Source organism: Brassica rapa, chromosome A09 (assembly GCF_000309985.2).
Source record: "Brassica rapa cultivar Chiifu-401-42 chromosome A09, CAAS_Brap_v3.01, whole genome shotgun sequence".
Lineage (NCBI taxonomy): Eukaryota > Viridiplantae > Streptophyta > Magnoliopsida > Brassicales > Brassicaceae > Brassica > Brassica rapa.
The window spans coordinates 5680652-5701166 of NC_024803.2; the positions used below are offsets into that span (position 1 = coordinate 5680652).

At 33.6% G+C, this 20515-nt stretch overlaps 2 protein-coding genes across 2 annotated transcripts; one reads left to right on the plus strand and one right to left on the minus strand.

Annotated features, from left to right (window-relative positions):
• Positions 1–1027: 1027 nt before the first annotated feature.
• On the minus strand, positions 1028–11677 carry LOC103837640 (protein CHROMATIN REMODELING 5). The gene is made up of 31 exons (XM_009113993.3): positions 11449–11677; positions 10472–11152; positions 10253–10320; positions 9637–10056; positions 9289–9513; positions 9019–9102; positions 8710–8769; positions 8476–8579; positions 8273–8324; positions 7802–7865; positions 7243–7336; positions 7070–7157; positions 6815–6949; positions 6452–6643; positions 6299–6366; positions 5954–6047; positions 5731–5855; positions 5589–5652; positions 5205–5411; positions 4564–4806; positions 4369–4479; positions 4101–4187; positions 3849–4028; positions 3607–3687; positions 3272–3514; positions 3029–3184; positions 2766–2943; positions 2502–2683; positions 2080–2421; positions 1875–1968; positions 1028–1798 (listed from the first exon to the last, which is right to left on the minus strand). The coding sequence occupies exons 2-31, from the start codon at positions 11106–11108 to the stop codon at positions 1428–1430; spliced, it is 5049 nt and encodes a 1682-aa protein (XP_009112241.1). The 5' UTR covers positions 11109–11152; positions 11449–11677; the 3' UTR covers positions 1028–1427.
• Positions 11678–11928: 251 nt separating this feature from the next.
• LOC108869623 (putative defensin-like protein 62) lies at positions 11929–18621 on the plus strand. The gene is made up of 2 exons (XM_018654301.2): positions 11929–15655; positions 15845–18621. The coding sequence occupies exons 1-2, from the start codon at positions 15568–15570 to the stop codon at positions 16021–16023; spliced, it is 267 nt and encodes an 88-aa protein (XP_018509817.1). The 5' UTR covers positions 11929–15567; the 3' UTR covers positions 16024–18621.
• Positions 18622–20515: the final 1894 nt, after the last annotated feature.

The window sequence follows — 20515 nt, forward strand, 5'->3', positions numbered from 1 at the left end:
AAAAGTATGAGGGAGGGAGATTGTAATAGAATAAAATAATGAAGATTTGAGGTAGAAAAGTGAAGAGGAAAGATAAGGAGATAAATGGGACCGAGCCACACAACTTGTTTTTGAAACAAGAGTATTCTTGAAACAATGGCCGCAAATAGGCCTGCGGTTATTACCCAAACCGAACCGATCCGTAAATTTCGGTGTTTGGTTAATTCGGTTTGAAGGTTGGGTTTAGTTCGGTAAACTTTGGTTTCTAACAACGTTTTTGTAACCAAATAGTATCACTCTTAACCAAAATTTTAAACTGAACTAACCAAATTAAACTGAAATCCGAATCGAAATAACCAAACTAATCAAAATTAACCAAATTTTTTGGAATTTTATTTAATTTAACCAAAAATTAGCTGAGCTAACTGCAAGCCAAAAACTTCAGTAATTTTTTTTATACCGAACTAACCGAATTAAAGACAGAAAACTAGAAATATTTCTACAACAAGATCTTGTTGATATTCTTGCAAACCAAATTTTTTGATAAACTAGAAATATTTCTACACTAGTGGTTTTAGCAAGTTTTTAAATTATGTTATTTTTTCTTAAAACCCAAACCAAAATGCTCAAGGAAGGTATCTTGGACTTTTTCTGCTTTTTACTTCTTTGGCAGTAAACTCTCTATGAAGAGATGAATAATAAAGACACCGCTGTAATAGGACTAGAGTAACAGATGTGCATTCCGAGTTTCAAAATTTTGTCAGATTCCTTACCGAATATCCCTATTTCACTGCTCTGATCACACTAATGATCTCTCAAGTTTGCCGCACCTGTTTTTCTTATCATAGAGTTTACATGTATTATAGCATTTCAGCCCAATTAAGCTTAACGAATATTGGGAACATATCCCAGCAGTCCATATTACATACCGACAGAACTTGTTTACAAAATTACTCTAATTGTTTTCTTCAGCAAAAGCGAAAGAGATGAGCAAGTAAATATACAAATCATGGCGCAATTGCCCTTTTTCATAGAACAACTTTCGAAATGCGAAATATAAGAGAGAGGATATGGAAATTAAAATAAACAAAACTGGTCATGTACAGTTTGATTTTGCTCTATTCCAAGGGTAATAACATATATAAAAGAAATGGAGTTCGGACTAACATCCACAGCTATTTCACCTAAGCAAAGCACTATGCATGAAGTACTATCATCCCTTGGCTCAATAATAAAATTTGTGAGTTTCTCAGATCATATATATGTAACATTCCGCATCAGCTGGTCGGGCATGCAAATCTCCAATTTGAGCAACCAGAAAACCAAACATTGCTGCAGTGTTCGGAAAAAGAAATTGAATCTTCCGGGGGTATCTAAGTTTTTGAACTACTGAGAATCCAGAGTTCACGTTCAGAGCATATTGCATGGTTACTAGTACCAGAGTAAACTTATCTTGGCGGAAATCCAGCTTGGCGTGCCCGATGGCTTCTATCAGATGGTGCAGGGCCCAGTATTCCCAGTGAATTAGAGTTGTTGCTCATCAGTGGTCGCTCAGATTGATGAACATCATTATTTTCTGTTCTTTTTCTCCTTTTCCATGCTTCAAATTTTGCTGTGTCAATGCCCTTGTGAACTTGCGGAGGTCCTGGTGTTTTGAATCTTTGTTGTCTCCTACCGGCTGTTGAGCCGTTGAGTTGCGATGGGCCAACCCCTTCTTCTTCCTCTCTCTCCTGCTTCAATTTGGAGTAGATCTGATTGAGTCGATCCCCCGACAGGTTTGAGAAAGTTGAAACATAGTTCCACAATCTCATTGTCATTCCTGCATATTTCGATTATTAAATCTAAGCAAAGGTCTCTTCCCACTATCATTTATACCAAGAGAGAGATGTACTTACTATCTTGCTTGTACGAATCCTCTTCGTGTTCTAAAACAACTTCATCTATTCTCCTCCCAAGGATTTGCAAATATCTCCGGATTTTGAAAAGCACCTATTTGTGGTTCACACATGGAATTTTTTGTAAGATTATCAAGATAAAAGACGCAGCACGCCCACCACTATGGACGATGGTGGATTAAATAAAGAAGAGAATTAATTAAACCTTCTCCTTTGGCAGATCCGCACTAATTGTTTGCAATCTTTGTAGACGTTCAAGTGTTTTGATTTCACCAGCCAATACATCCTCACACCATTCCATCCATTTCTGCTCCTTAAACTGCTCGTAAACTTCCTCATCATCAGACATTTCTCCCTCTTCCTTCACCAGCGGCTCAGCTTTTTGGGTTCTCCGAGGTCCAACATCTTTTATTGTTATTAGATTGGCAGGACCAGATTTCCCTTTTCGGTCTCTTGCAGGTGCTTTCAATTGATTGATGACAGCCTTTTTTGAATTTTTACGTGATGCTTTGGCATTTGTGTTTTTCCCTCCTGCCGCAGAAAGTTCCTGCGAAAAGTTATTTGCAACGAATGTTATTAAGAACACTTTGAAAAAAAGGAGATAAATTATAAGCAAGTAATATTCACCATTTCCAGAAGAGCAGTAGCACGCTCCTTTAGGTTTGGAGCACGAGGTAAAAAAGTCTCATGGTGTTGAAGTTCAACAGGAGCAATCTTCTTTGTAAGTCCAAGGCTCTCATCTAGTCTTATCTTCTCCCAGTTCCCAAAACCATGATAAAGTATCCCCAGAAGCAATCTCGCATCATCAACTGACAACACCCCAAACATGTACAAGATTTAGAATGAAAGAACATAAGACGAGACAGTTATTGAATACGCTCTCGCACGTACTCTGATTCCAACCGCAACCCTTGGACCAATTTGAAGGTTTAAGGTAGGACAACACCCGGAATTGTGTAATTGGATCGTCATATCGACTAATACGCTTTGATAAGAGCTGGAGTCCTTCCACACGTTTCAATAGTTCGTTTGCTTTTACTGGCACACCAAAGAAATCCAACACAGGACCCTGCATTAAAATAGCAAACAGGAAAGATTGGAGATATTATTTCGGTGGAATTAAAAAAAAGAGCCTCACAGTTCAGATGTTTTACCTTTGATTCAAAGTCTTCTGTTTCAACAGATTCCCGACAACCGTCAATTAAAGCATCAAATAGCTCAACCTGTGCTTCCTCCGGGGCTGCTTCAACAACACCACCCACCTCTTCCGCAATACATGCAATTTGATTATGGTTACCAAACTTCATGACCTTCAAGTACAATGAATAATGTCAATTATTTGCGGCTCAACAGTTCGAGGAGCCTTAAAATAGATAAAGAATATATTTCCGACGTACAGTTCGATAAAATCGTTGTGCATCTCTCTTAGGGAGATTTCCATAGGACCAGCCTCTCACTTGAGCTGTAGTCCCCTCTAATATTGGAGTTGAGGGGACAAAATATTCAGTTTTTCTGCGCTTTTGACTTCTATCTGGAGGTTCAGATCCTTTCTTTTTTCTTTTACTGGTCCTGTCAGGTTGGCTCCTATCATGATCCACATAACTCTTCGTATTCCTAGCAGCCCGTGGTGCAAGAGCTTCCTGTACAAGCGATAACACAAACGGCGATTTTTAATTAGACAAAAAATGACATAGGAAGGAGGTCGTATTATTATTGAAGAGAGAACTTTTACGTCAGCTGTGACCACAGATTCAGGTTTTATCCAACGACTCCAAAAGGACCCATCATCTTCAGCGTTACAAAAGTTAGCAACCTGAATGCACAGAAAAATTAGCAGAGGAAGATATTTTACAAACATAAGCAATGAAAAATAGATTCAAAAAAATTATGCCAAGAAGCCTGCAAATCAGACTTGGGCTACTTTGCTATCCTGGCGAACAAATAAAAGAGGGAAAAATAAACATATGAACTTGCCTTGAAAGCACCCAACAGTTCATGCTCTGATTCGCCAGCATCCTTTTCCTCTACTTGCTCTGCCCTCTCTAGGATTTCGTCAATATCCATACTTAACAGCCGCTTTTTGCTTTCTTCATCATTTTTATCCTCTTTAAAAAGTTCTTCCGCTCCAAATCTTAATATTGCAGAAAGCTCGTTCTAGAATATAAGCAATGGTTACAAGTTAAACATCGAAAGAAAATCTGGCAGAAATTTAAAAGATTTCCTTACCTTGTCAAAGTTAGCTCCCTTTTTAGTTTCCCGCTTCTCCAACCTACCCTCCGCATTTAGTTTTTGAATAACCAAATGATCAAGAACCTAAAGAAGCGCGGACCAAAATAGTTAGGGCTAGATATGAAATATAAATCTTGTTTTAGAAGCGCTATCTCATCCCTAAGTAATTCATTTTCAAACATGGATCTTATAACATGAATAAGTGACAACGCAAATGAAGAGAATTAAAGACTAAGAATTTCACTGCAGCTGCTAAAGAATGTACCATTTTTCTTTTGGCGCGCTCTAGGATCTCTTCCTCAACACTTTTACTCGTGACAAATCTATAAATGTTCACAACTTCTTGTTGCCCAATTCTGTGCGCTCGACTCATCGCCTGATATTAATAATATTGGGAATCCATTATAAAAGCCTAAAAGCCTACAGTGATAACGAGTAACTAAAACCCAAAGGAAGATACCTGCAGATCGTTCTGTGGATTCCAGTCAGAGTCAAATATAACGACTGTATCAGCAGTAGCAAGATTGATTCCCAGACCACCAGCTCGGGTCGAAAGAAGAAAGCAGAAGTCGTCACTAGCAGGAGCATTAAAATGATCCATTGCTTGCTGACGAAGTTCTGCCTTGGTACTACCATCCAGTCTCTGGAACTGGAAACCTCTAAGAGAGAGGTATTCTGCCAGGATATCTAACATTCTTACCATCTGTGAAGCAAACAAGCATCATGATTAATTCATAAAGTTCCAAACATCGACAAGATGAAATAATTCCAAAATTAACTGTCGACAAGGCAAAGTTCTATAAAAATATTTGTGAGACGTAACATACATATCAATAAAAAAAATTAGATATAACTACAAGAAATAGCAAGAGAGTAATGGAATATCATTTGTCACAGTTTTCTTTTCAATAAAAGCAAATCTACTGACTACTGTAAAGAATAAATGTCATTAACTGCACCTGCGGGACAACAAGCACACACTACTTAATCTAAAACACACAAACAAAGGAACAGCAGAAGAATATTGGATATGATAAATCACAACATTCAGGCAAATAGAATGTAAACCACTAGGAAGAAGAAAGGCCACTAAAACCGCACCTGCGAAAAAATAAGCACGCGATGCTTAGTCTCACGCAGTCTAACCAGCAGCTTATCTAGGATAACCAGCTTTCCGCTGCTTAGGATAATCTTATCCAGTTTAGTGTTATCATTAATGTCACCACCATATCCATGGTCTGCACTTTCAAATAAGAAAGGATGATTGCAGCACTTCTTCAACTCCACCACGATGTTTAAAAGTGAAACCTGTTGATGGTAAATAAGAGCTCGTTAGCTGACATTTATAATACCTGCAAACCAAAAAAAAATAATGCTGGGGTGCACATTTTAAGTGATCCACCTAATTTACAGTGGGGATTGAAAGAGAATAACTATTTCATAACTATGAACATGTGAGCCTGGGTGCATCATAAAGTCGCGTACCTGATTACCGCGCACCCCTTTATTTAAATCATGGAAGTTGCGCTCCAGTATCCACTTGTAATACCTAAAACAGAACAATGGAATCATGATACGCATCAATAAAGGTACCGAGTCAACATAACTTGGCTGGAGTTATGCTTACTGTTTCTGAAGAGGGGACATCTCAACTCTTAGTATACGCTCAATTTTTGGAGGCAGAGACTTTTCAACATCCTTGATCACTCTTCGTAGAATATGAGGTCTCAATTCTAAATGGAGATTGGCGAGCTAAATTCGAAAGGAAGTATAAGCTGGTAGACGACTGAATAATAGCTAAACTATATTTCACTAAGACAGCATGCGATTATGCAATGGGCCAAGCTTACCTCAGATTCATTAAATGAGCTAAGGTTCTTGTAGTTTTGAACAAACTCATCCTTATTCTTAAACTTGGCAGGATCAAGGAAGTGGAGCAGAGCCCTGCAAAAACAGAAATAAGTCATTTATCAAAAGAGCCGAGTACAATGGTGTAAAAGTAGAAGAAACTGTGTTGGCAGTGAATCATTGTCAGAACATTAAGAAAATCCATTATAAGCTTGTTAGTGACAATAGAAACGCATCATCATAATTCTCAAGATCATAGCTTGCATCAAACAAGAGTGGATTAACCACATAAAATAAACAAATCAACACTCCCAAAGATTGTAAACAAAGAAGGAGAGAAAGCATACCATAGCTCTTCGACACTATTCTGTAGTGGAGTACCAGTAATAAGCAATTTATTCTTCGTGCTAAATTCCTGCAGATAAGATGCACTAACCGTTCTGAACAACCAAAGGAATCTTTAAAATATATAAAGTTGTTGGATAAGTAACATTACATACCAAAAGGGCCGTGTACAGCTGTGCCTCACTATTTTTCAGTCTATGTGCTTCATCCACCATCAAGTAAATCCACTTAATCTTGGAGAGAACAGCTTTATCCTTAAGAACCACCTCATAGGTGGTCAACAGAGCATTGAATTTTATGGGCCGGCCAACATTCTTTTCATTGTAAAATTCGTATTGCTGACAAACCTGAAGCCAGAAGATTACAGAAATCAAAATTCAATAACAAAGCACATGTTGAATTTGGATTAAAAAAATGTTGATTAGGTCCGAGAATAAAAGAATTAGATAGACAATGCAAACACCAAACGACTCATAACACCCTTTTTAAAAGATATATTCATTTCATTAGTTTCTCACCTCTCGACTTGCCCGGGTGCCAACATATACTATTATATTCATGTCAGGAAGCCACTTTCTGAATTCTTTAGCCCAATTAGCTAATGTTGACAAAGGCACAACGACAAGGAAAGGACCTGGTATTTGTTGGGTATTCTGCCAAAAAAATAAATTGATAAATAGAGAAATGTTAACTCATGAAGAGCGGGATGCTGAGAACAAGATTATTATCAACTAACGAGCAAACGTTAGTGCTCACTTGAAAATAATTCTAACCTGCAAAAATCCAAGCATTGAAACGGACTGAACAGTCTTACCAAGACCCATTTCGTCAGCCAAAATGACATTAGTGTCATTAAGCCAGCTGGAAAATGAAAGGAAGCGAACCATTAGACCAAGCAGACAAGTAAAGCATGAACAGAAATTATGAAATGAGATAAGAGACACACCTGTTGACAAGAAAATTCAAACCCTGCAGCTGATAGTCCCGTAGCGTACCTCCGCTTAGCCACTCAGGCTGCTCCTCAAGCTTCCGCAGACTTACTGAACAGAACATTAACCATTACAAAGTATCATATAAAAATTATATTTACCTTCCCTATAATCCCAGATACAAGAGAGTAAACCTAACTTTGCAACCACAGAAAACTACCACAATCAACATAAACATACCAAAGTTTTTCGCATTTTTTCTATTACACGGTATTTCTCACATTCATGAGCTGCTTAGAAGAAAATAGAAACACAATCGTGTGAACCGCAGAAGAAAGCATCATGAAAAAGTCATCTTTTATGAATTAGCAAAGACAGACGCTGGTCAGTTTTTAATCAAAATTACATGAGCATTCTGTTCAAATTCCAGAGGCAACAAATGAACAAACCAAACAAGCAAGAACCAGTTTACAAGGTAAAAAGGCAGTTTCTCCAATATAAAAAAAACTTATCTTCTATGCTCTCCATAATATGGGAAATAGAAAAGAAAAAAGGAATAATGTTTACGTAACAGACCTTTCCCTTTTGTACGCTGTTGTTCCACCATTTTTCCTTGCACTGCAATTGAAACTTCACGAGCCTGAATCATAGATAGGAATGAATTCTCAAGCATTAGAGCAACCTACATTCTTTTATGGATCTGATTTTGCGGAAATGGACTATGTATAGTAGACGAGGGATAGACAAGTACTGTATAACAGAAAACTTCATTAAGCAGAACTCTAAGACTTCTTTAGACTGACTAGAAAGGTTAATATTTTATACGCATGAGTTTTTCCATGTAAAATTTTTTTGTGCTATAAAACAAGAGAAGATGTAAACTGCATATGTCGAATAATTAACAGCTATCACCTTATACAGAATATGAATATTTCCGTCTTATTACTACTACAACGAAGGAGAAAAGAAACATAGTTGGACAAAGAATTGCATAAATAAAAATGGCAGAGTTAAAGCAGATTCTGAATCTAAAAAAAAAACTCTTACCTTGTACTCATCGATAGCAGCCTGTGCAAATGCTATATCGACATCCTTCTCCCTATACAAACACCAAAAGAGAATTGATAGTTGAGGGGATAGAAGGATACGGAATTACAAGTTCATAAAAAAACTCTTAATATATGAAACAAAACACAATCCATATAAAAAATTGTGGAAAGTTATTTCCGAAGATAGATAAAAAAATATACCAAGTAGCTTCAGCATAAGAAAGCCCTTGCCACTTTACAAGATACTCTGGCACCACGTCACCTAAATCATCTTTGCTGATTCGATCTGCAATTATTCTTTCGACCTAAATAACAGAAACTAAATTAGCTCACATGAAGAATACTCCAACACAAAATGCAAAAAACGATAGATGCAAACAAAGGGGGGGAGATGTAAAATGAGACTGCAAATTTGACGTACTGCATAAAACTAACCTGACAATTCTGCTTAATGATGTCCAGATCCATTTCTTTGCTCACATCACTGACCTCAATCTAAAAGGTTGAAAAAATAAGAATTTCATATATTAGGTACCATCACAACGTTACACATTCCAATACATTCTGTGGCAGCACACGTCTAATACGATGGTGCCTAGATATAAACAAAAAGTTATCATCTTACATGGTACACATGTTTTAACAGGAAAAATAAGAAATAGAACCATGACATGGACCATCAGTGTTCTCTTATGATATAAGGATACAATAACTCCGAAAATGTTTCCGTCATTCAAACATTACCTCCTCTCGTGAGAGTGCTGTCCTGTACCTAATCTCCTCGGTCACTTTTTTTGTGTAGTTAAGTACCTTCTTGAAGCCACTAAGCTGCGGGAACACAGCATACACAACGAAACAATGGTTTAGAAAAGAAATCAACATCATCACAATACAATTTTTAAAGCACTTCACATAGCAGATATTCCTAATCCTAGCTGTAAAAGTGGCGAAATATATCGTGGGAAAAATACATTGATCAAAAATAAAAATAAAAAAGGTGTCATTCGGACATACATTCTGGAGATCGGTCAATGACTTCCACTGACAATGCAAATGTGATTGACCTTTCCATTTTATTAGGAATTCCATTTCATTCCAATCTGGTTGAGTATCAAAAAGTTGGCTTAGTAGCACGGGAACTGTTAATTTTTTATTCGTGTGAGCATCTCCACTCATGCCCTTTGGCTGATGCCAAAGCACTTTTTCAATAGCATCACAATCCTCCTCTTCAATGTCATCCTAACAAACATATGTCAAAAACAAAAAGGAAAAATAGAGAATATGAGTCCTTCATAATCCGGGCTACGCTCCAAAAGGGCTCTAGTCAAGTATATAACCTTGAAATGAAACAACATTTCGTACCTTCTGAGTTTTTCGATTTTTCCCATCATCTATTTCTTCACTGTCCTCGCTCTCCACATAAGACACTTTTCGAACTGATCTGGTGGAGCTCCGAACTTCACTACTCTGTCCTATATTATTTGTAGACCTTCCATTGTTTTTCCCTAGAGTTGTCCCTCTTCTGGGCAAGCTTCTAAACCCCTCGTCAATTTCATTGTCAGAATCATCCTCTGAGAAGTCCTCTTGATATGATGGTTTTCTCTTTTGACGACTAGAAGCCTGGGCTGATTTCCTATCGAGTCCAGAGCTCAACTTCCGGAAACCTTTACCTTGTTGTCTAGCCTTAGGCTTTTTTGTGTCGTAGTCATCCTCGGAATCGGGAAGATCGAAATCATCATCACTGTCAGGATCTTCATCAGAAACGTCCCAATCTTGGTCATTCTAAAAGAAAACAATCACTTAGTTGGAAGAAATCTCATCAAAACTATAACAAGTTACACGCTAGAACACAACATTTTACTATAATGACTCCTTTCAAATAGTAAACGTAGTTAAGAAATGGCTCAGAAAGTATCTACTTCATTCTGAAAAAGAAAAAAAAACTGTATCCCAAAACAAGAACTGTAAGAAATTAAACCTTCTTGCTTGCATCACCACCAGAAGCAGCATCATAGGGCTCAAAGTCAGCGTCTTCAGGGTCATCCTCTGATGAAAATAAGATCACAACGTTACTGAAGCTCAAACTAAGTATACGGCATGAGAAGGGTTCACAAGAAAAGTGAAAAACATGGACACAAATTTCTAGTAACGTTACAAATTAAACAATGCAGTGAATCTATAAATTACAAGAGTTTACCATCTTCCTCCTCTTCATAGTCTATATCAGCATCACCGTAGTGAATATTCTTTTGAATTGCTCTCGAGGTCCTTGACTTGCTATGGATAGAAGACCCTGTCTTGGGCAGTGATCTAGAATTTATAGGATCGCCAAACGCTTTGTACTGGACATGGTCACTTTGATTATCTTCATCTTGTTCGTAATATTCATCAGAGAGCATTTCCTCAGCTGGAACATCACCTTGACCACTCTGCTGCTTGTTCATTCCTTTATCCTCCTCATTTTCATTTTCAGAATCTAATTTTTCACTGTTTGATAGATACTCTAGTGAATGTTTGGCAGAACCAGCGCCGTCTCTCTGTCCCATTGGCTGACAATCTTTCCAAAAGGTGGAACCCCACTTCCCAGATACACCCGTTCTCCTTCCGGAAGAAACAGCTACCCCCGTCTGGCTTTGCTGCCCAATACTAGATCCTGGTTCTGCTTCGCATTGATACTGAACGTCCAGGTTCATGTCAAAGCCTCTTTCGGTATTATAAGAAGCATCCATATCTTGCTGTAAAGGTGACGAACTCTGGAAAGTAGCAGCGTCCTGATTGTCATCGAGAGCACTAGGCGATACAGTATCGTTAGAGTAGTTCCTAAAGAAAGCCATCTTCTCACATGAAAGCAACCAATTCCGAAACTGCTCTGATTCTCCTGCAGCAAAATGGTACTAAACATTTTATCATTGCCAGCACAGCAGATCTTATTCAATTAGGCAAACATAAATATCAATATCAGGAGATTCAAATCAAAGGGATCAAAACAAGTCTACACTCCAATAAACCCTCACAAACTCAATTTGAATCGATGAAAAGGAACAAGGAACCCTAGAAATCGGAAAATCGCAAGGAATGAGCCAAACAAAGGTATAAAAGAGGAGAGACGGTTAGGAAACAACGAGGCGGCGCCGATTTGGGGGAAATCAAACAAGTCCGGTGAAGGAATCTCACCGGGGTAATCTAATCGGGGAAAAGAGGCGACGGAGCTTTAATCTGGTGATGGTAGATCGAAATTCGGAGGCCGTCCCGTTGATTGGGGGAGAAAGGCGATGACCGGTTACCGAGTTTTGGATGGGGGAAGAGAAGGCGTATGTATGTATGTATGTGCTCGCTTGTGTCTGGTTAGAGATATAGAGATTGGGGTTACCGGATGCTTAATGGTTTTTCTTTTGGTTGTATTTGTATATAACCTTTCGTCTAATTATTCTTTAGTGCTTTTAATTTTTGGACTTTGGTCTATTTTTTCCACGGGGCTGCCAGTAAGCATTGATATTATTTTAGGGTTACTTCAACTTCTGCAGCTTATAACCCGAGGTTTTCAAACTGAACCGAACTAATTTATTGATTTTTTTGGTTTGTTTGGTTGTTCAAATTATAGATTGATCAGTAATATTTTCAAAGCATTTCGAGTATTGGATAACCAAATTGATTTTTTAAAATATTTAAACCTTATTACACTAACTTTAATCAAACTAATTCACACCAAAGAACTTAACTAACTCGACTAAATCAAAATTATCTGAATTTAAACAGTTTTAATTGACGATTTTAAACCAAACAAAAAATTAAAGTGTTCGTATAACTACTTGATATCCGAACTGAACTAAGCCGAATCAAATTATGTTTGATAGAAATTTTCTTAGTTAAATTAATGGGCTACTCGAACTACTCCAGGATAGATATATACAATAGAACCTCTATAAATTAATAATGTTAGAACTTTGAAATTTTATTAATTTATAAAGATATTAATTTACAAAAGTTTCTTATTTTAAGATATATTTATTCTAAAATAAGAAAAATATTTGATTTTAAAGTATAGACATTAATTGTTATTTTTAAATATGATATTTATATTAATTTTATTATATTATTTTGGTGTATATATTATATATTGCATAGAACTTAAATGTAGTTTTAGATATAATTTTACTAAATTTCATCAAAATATGTTAAGTGTTAAGAAAATATAACGATAATTTCGTTGTGAATATAAAACAAACAATATAATAATAGGTTCTTATTTAATATATAATTTTAATGCAATCATATATTTACATAGAATTTTCTAAAATATTATTATCTTATTGTTTTATTGATTTATGTCAAATTTTGAACTGACTAAATTGGAACCGGCGTAATTTATTAATTTATAGAGATTATTATTATTAATTTATAGAGGTTCTAGTGTGTATGTATTACATTCTTTGTTAGATCAAAATTTTAGCTTTATATCAATTTAATAAAGTAGTTTGCCAATATATGTATAGATTTGCTGGTCACAAGGATTAGAAAGGAGATTGGCGGTTGACAGTCTTTGAGAGTTTGGATTGACCTGTGCTGTGACTTTGGAGGTAGATACAATCCCTGGATAAAACACCCTTAATCAATCTTGACCTTATGGTTAGTGGCCTCCTGGACCATGAAAATAGTGTCTAGAATGCGCCGCTAATCCCTGAACTTTTCTTTGAGGAGGATGCAAAGGCTATAATGAAAATCAAATCTTTAACTAACTAAGAGGAATATTAGTGTTGGTTGCATAACAGGAGTGGAGCTTATACAATGAATTCAGGGTATTGGCTTGCATCCTAGTCAAATCTGAAGATGCATTACAGGCTGACCATCAGTGAACTGTCCAAGGGAACAAGCCTATCTTACTCATACAGAGCCTAAGATCAAAAAATTTTAATGGCTAACTTTGAGTAATGCAATCCCGGTAGCTGAGACCTTATTAGGAAGAGGAATAAAGGCAGATTTACATTGCCAATACTGTGGTATGGAACCTGAAATGGTCAACCATGTTTTTTTCTCTTGTCACGTTGATAGGCAAATATGGGCTCTATCCCACTTTCCTTTACCTCAGAATGGTTTTGATGAGGATCCAATTTTAGTCAACATCCATTACTTGTTTCAGATGGACAAGAATATTAAGGTTCCTCTTGAGGTCAGACGTTTATTCCCTTGGGTTTTGCGGTTCACTATGGAAAAATAGAAACAAGTTTATGGGAAAGCATTTGATGGAAGAGATTGCATTGCAAAGATTAGGGAAGAAGCGAATGTGTGGTGTCTTTTTTGATCAGCAGGAAAAGGCTAAAAGATACAGAAAAGATGAGCTAACTCTCTTCTTTGTTTTTGGATGAAACGATAAGAACTTATTGCAAAGGGAACTGGAGTGCAGAGAATATGGTTTGAAGAAAGAGAGGATGAACATCATCTCCAGAGAACACCTCCGACTCCAACTTCTCCATGTGAGGCCATATCTACACAAAAGTGAAGATTCCTCATTTTATTAAAAAATCTTAAGCTCTTGCAACAACAAAACACCCTATTAAGTTACTTTACCTCCTTTGCATATTGTCTTGTAAACGCCGTGAGATAGCCAAGTGTTGATAAGCACCACTGTTGTCTCTCACCAATCTCAGACCTTTTCTTTGGGTTCCCATTCTCACTGTCAACCTCCATCGCAGATGAGTTTTCATCTTCCGCACCTGTTGACATTCCACCAGAAACATATTTATGTATTTAAAATATTGTGTTTATATTTCACAGAATATTATGTATTTAAACATATTTATATATTTAACATATTTATGTATTTAAAATATTGTATTTAAACTATTTTCTTCTAGAATTTTTTATTTTATTGTATTAACACCACTTTCCTTTTTTCACGTATGTTAAAACATAATTTAATTATTTTACCTAGATATTTGATTTATTTTGTAAAATGTAGATGCCTTAGTTAAGTGTAAAACATTAATATTTTAAGTACAAAAAAAATTATAAAACATTATTTTTCAAATACAAAAATCTGGATAGTTTAAATACAGGCAGTTAAGTATATTTAAATTAGAGAAATATTTATCTAGCTTTATTTCCAGTTCGTAACAACGTATTCTATAAGCTTAGACATAGAAGAACTCAGACCCACAATTATTTTTTGGATAAAAGTTAATTTTGCTGTGTTTTACAAAACATGTAACCTAATTTCAACATATTTTGCATTTATTTTTCGAAAAATTTCAATATAATCTCTTTAATTTTTTTACCAATAATAAATATCATTAATGAGTTTTGACTAAAAGGTACCATGAGTATAAAATTTGACCAAAAATAACATTTGTGGTATAAAACTGAATAAATTATAAATTCGACCAGATTTACACACAACATATCATGCATTGCATTGCATTCAATGAAGAATGAAATTTGAAAAACATGATTTAGTTATCAAAATAAATGCAAAACATGTTAAAATTAGGTTACATGTGTCGTAAAAAGGCATAATTAAATTTTACTCATGAAATATTGTGGGTATGAGTTTCTATGTTTAAGCTTTAATTTTAGAATATTTTGTTACATAACATTAAATAAAGCTATAGCTTCTTTGTTTTAAATATACTTAACTACTTATATTTAAACTATACAGTTTTTTTTTTGTATTTGAAAATATAGTTCTTTTATGTTTTGTTTCCAGTTATATAAATATTCTAAAATCTTAGACATAAAAACTAATATCCGCGATATTTTCTTGGGTAAAAGTTAATTGTGTTGTTTTTTACAAAACAACAAAACAAGTAACATAATTTCAACATATTTTACATTTATTTCGATAACTGAAGCATGTTTTCTAAAGTTCATTCTTCATTCAAATGAAATGCATAATAGTTATGTGTAAATGTCGTCAAAATGTGTTAATTGTGCTGTTTTTTACAAAACAACAAAACATGTAACATAATTTCAACATATTTTGCATTTATTTCGATAACTGAAGCATGTTTTCTAAAGTTCATTCTTCATTCAAATGAAATGCATAATAGTTGTGTGTAAATGTTATCATTTTTTCAGTTTTATACCATAAATGTTATTTTAGTCAAATTTTAAATTCATGGTAGATTATACGGTTTAGTCAAAATTCATTAATTTTATTTATTATTGGTAAATAATTAAAGTGATTGTGTTGAGAGTTAAATGTTTACTTGACAAATTCATATAAATAGAGCTTTTGTAAGGATCTATATAAATACAACAATACTACTTTCCTCGAAATCAATACATATTCAAAATATAATGGATACTACAAAAGCATCAGTAACTATTTTCTTTGTATTAGTACTGATGATTTCATTCTCTAGCTACTGTATTTTGGCCAAGCCAGGTAGGTTGATATTGTTTAGGTATCTTTGATTATTTGAAGTGATGGTTAAAACATTTTATTTTTATAAGATATAATTGGTAATAACTATTTTTATAGTTTTCTAGGATATAATTGGTAATAGCTATTGCATAGTTATATATTATTTTAAAACCGAAACTCTTATATTTTATTTTGGTTTGTATTTTTCAGAAATCAAGAAAGCTAATTATCAATGTATTAAGCCGTGTTCGAGATCTTATGGAAATAGGATATGTTACAACTACTGCACAGATCACCACTTTGCTGGAGGACAATGTGATGTTACCAGAGGCGGGAAACTATCACAATGTTGTTGCTACAACTATAATATAAAAGATAATACTTTTTGAATAACAATGATTTAAGCATTATGTTTGTTTCTTTTAACAAACAACAGGTGAAAATATCACGATGTTATTATTATAATAAAATAAAGTTCTGCAAAAAAATATAATAAATTAATATATCTTTAATGTTTTTCCGCATGGAGTAATATAATTTTTTGTTTCAATGTCTTTTTCCCCTAAATCACCAGTAATTTTTGGCCTTGACCCAATTAATTTCAACAGTAAAGAGATCTCAGATAAATCGATTTGTGTATGTGAAAAATGCATACCAACTGCCATTGATGAAGAGGAAATATTCTTCAAGTTGTTGAAATTAGTAGGTGGGAGTTTTGGGTCCAAGCCACATTTGTATCAGTTTAGAAATAATGAAATATTAATGTATAAATATTCTGATAACTGAGGATGTGATCTTAATTATTCTATCAATTAATCCAAGGAGAACAATTGGTGGACGATAACTGTTTCGATCCCTGTTCGGAAACGCGCTAAGCGTTAGTCGGACGATTGGATTGGGCCTAGCACATAGAAAGAAAATCGGAGACTAATCAAAAATTATACGGGGCAAAATTTTTAGATTGTTTAATATGTTATAAAACATATTAATTTTTAATTGTGTATAACATTAATACATTTTTATGTTTAAGACTGTATAAACGCACAAATAGAATATGTAAACTTAATATAGTGTAGTTTCATCAGAATTATGAATATAAATTATATTTATCAAAATTTAAATCAAATAAATAGATAAATAATATTATTAAAAAGATAAAATATTATTAAAAAATAAAATAATGATAAAAAAATAGATTAGGCGGCCGCCTAGACGGTTAGGCAGTCTAGACGGACAAAAATTGAATATCCGATTTTTAGATCGATTTGGTATAAATCGAGACGGATGAGTTACGCCTAGCGATTAGGCGGTTAGGCATCCAATTTTTAGAGCAGGGGTTTCTATGGAGGTAGAAGTTTTTTTTTTTTTTTGCCATCTGATAGTATTAATATTAAACAAAGAGGAGTTACAAAGCCTAGAACAGGCTCAAAAAACATAAACCACCACCCAGGAACACGTAAACACCATGTGCACTAAGGAGAGAGTGAAGGGACACGCATCGAACGCATAACTTCTTCTCCATGCCTCCACCGCCAAAGCTTACGCCGAAACTTCCACCATCTTCACCGATTAAGACTTCATCAGAACTAAACAACACCCACCAGAAACCTGTCGGGAACAGGATCAAACGAACCACCCATCTTCAAGACATACACCTTTGTCACCTGTGTTTCAAACCTCGGAGAGCATCAATCGACAATCGAATCTCACCCGAAGCCCTAAGCAAACAAACACAGCAAGAAGAGTCTTTACACCACCAATTTCACAGAAACCCAGAACGAACCACTAATCTGTAAGAAAACCGAGATCCCCAAAACCACCCACTTTTGTTTTTAGAGGAGAAAGACGGTAGAACTTTTGGCGAAGCCGGCGACGCAGAGCATAGGATACCTCCACCCCTCGGATACATAAGCTGGCGACGGAGGAGCTTTAGGAGTCTCTCCATCCCAGAGTCAGAATTCCGATTAAAAAAATTGGAGTCAAAAAGAAGACGATAAAATACGCAGAAAAAAGGAGAGTAAATATACCAAAAGCCAGACCGACGGAGGCTGTGGGAGCCCATCCCGTCGACCGGAGATACTATTCTCGCCGGAAAATTCGAGAGAAGACAGTGTTTGGAGAGGAGGTAGAAGTTTCTTTCTCACCAAATTATTCTACCAATTAATGCATGTCAGCATAATAACCTTGTATTTGTTTCTCATGCGAGCTTGCATCTCGAGGCGCTTGAAAAATAGACTTCAAAGCACAATTACAATTTACAATATTTCTACTTTTCGTAGGATAGCCACATAGGAGGAGGCTCTGCTTTGGTATTTCCACCGACTACCCACATAACCTTTGTCCTACGTAAAGATTCATTCTCATCAAGGAGTGTTCATACATTTGACCGATGGAGTACCAATTAATCGGAAAATATACAGAGATTGATCAAGGTCTAGTTTTAGAATTATTATAACTATATTTTTTTAAATGATTATTTCAAATAGTTTATTTCAAGTTTTTGTTACCAAAAGAGCTTAAAAATGACAAAAACTATATATATTATTAAAACTAAAATACCTTTTTATTCTGTTTGAAAACGTGGATAACAGTATAAATGAGAATTATTTGAAAACATTGATAGCAATATTTTTAATATTTCATTTTATTTACACATTTAACCATTGCATTTATAATAAATTAAGTACTTTCTTTTTGTATTTCTTTTTATATACAGATTCTGCCACTACATTTAAAATTAATTTAAATTAATTAATTACAATTTCAAAACTCATCTAACCAAATTGATATTCATATATTGACAATTATTAATATTATACTAATATTAACTAAATCGCATGTATCAAAGGGATATAATATTTTCCTATATTACATCAAACTGCATCAAATTATAAAAAAAATTAATATAATATTATATACAAATTAAAAAAAATTATTATCAAACATATATATTATAAAATAATATATTATACTCTATAAAAATCACAGAAAATAAAATAAAAAGCTCGCATGAGATTTTTTTATAAAATCAACGGTTTGTGAGTTTACATTGAACATAAGTTAAATCAAACATCCGCGTGCGGGCGTGGATCAAGTAAAATATTTTATATTCTTTGCACTATAGATATAAAAATAAAAATAATTAATAAATAAAAATAAATTTTCTTATATTTGTTTTATATGTTTTCAAATTAAGTTTTTTTTCAAAAAATTATGGTTTTTTATATTCTCAAATTTTCTTTTTGAAATTCGAAAAATTATTTTAAAATTTTTGATTTTTAAGTTTTATTTTAAAATACTTTAAATCTCACTCCCAAAACTCCACTCTTAACTCTAAAACCTTAAATCTAGATTAGTTAAACCTAGTTGTATAAATATATTTAGTTTTAATTGAAACTTCTTTTAATTATTTTCTTCTTCAGAGTTCTTTTTGCGACAATAAACTAAAAAAGGTTATCCCAAGTAATTTCTCTAAAAATATATATATGCAGTGTAGTGGTTTGACATTAATCATTTAATTTCTATAAGTAATGGATTCGAAACAAAACTTTATATAGTTTAGAGTTTTTTTCATGTAAAAGTAAATGAAGAGCAACCTAGACATTCTCCTCCTCTCATCTTCTTGAAAACTTACAGTGAGTTATATATTTTCTGTCGTCAACTATTTGTTTTAGGTAATGTATTTTTGTCAATTTATTTTGATATCCCCTATATATTAAAAGAGAAACATTACAACATATTTTTGTAGCCACATGTCATCACCACAATCATTCTTAGAATCCTTAGAAAAATATGTTGGTCCATATAAATATATAATAAGCTTTTTATTAAACTAACCATAAATTAATCATAAATGTTCTTCATTGTTTTCTTAAATAAAAATCACAGAATTACCTAATGTGGATAAAGTATATATGAGAATTAATAATTTTGAATAATAAATATTTGATAAAAATCAGTCTATTCTCTATCATTTTTAATTTATTTTAAAACTAATTAAACAACCACATTAACTATATAATACAAATTTAGATTTTTTCGTATATGAATTTAAAAAAAAAAACAAATATAAATGACTAAAGTTGTTAAAAATCTCACACTGAAATTTTTGTGATCCATGGTTTAAAATTTATATTATAACAAGATACAAATGATTACGAAATTACATAAGTAGGAAGTCTCATTTAATAAATATTATATATATATCCATATTAATATTTTAAAAATAAATTATATACCATATAAAATACATAAGTATTTTAATTTTGAATTTGATTCGAAATTTTTTGATAAAGATTTTGAACAATTATTGACAACTTAATATTTAGATTTTAAACTTTGCATTGAATGTTTTTAAAATTATAAATTACTAAAACTATTAAACATCCCATAAATTTTTTATTATTATCATTGATTTAAAATTTTTGTTATAAAGAAATACAAACGATCAAAAATAAGATGAGTATAAAATATTTTTTAACATATGTCAATATTAAAAATGTACTATATATCTATGTTAATATCATTTAAACTTAATTTTATAAAATTTATTTAAGTATTTGTACCAATTTAATTATATACGTAATAGTTACTAAATTTTTAATTATTCAATATATATTTATTATTTCATAAAATGTAAAAAATATATAATACTTAAAAATAATTTATATATAATATTTATTCCGCGCAAGGCGCGGATCTTAACCTAGTATTGCATAAATGACTAACATCTCTCTACCAAAACACATGTGCCCAGGTCTTGGATAAACTTAGTACTGTAAATTACACTTAAACAAGGCTGTAGCTGTTAAAACGATGAGAGGTAAAAAAAAAGTCCACTGAAGCTACATATGATAGAGATACAGAGTGATTGGCCGTGTA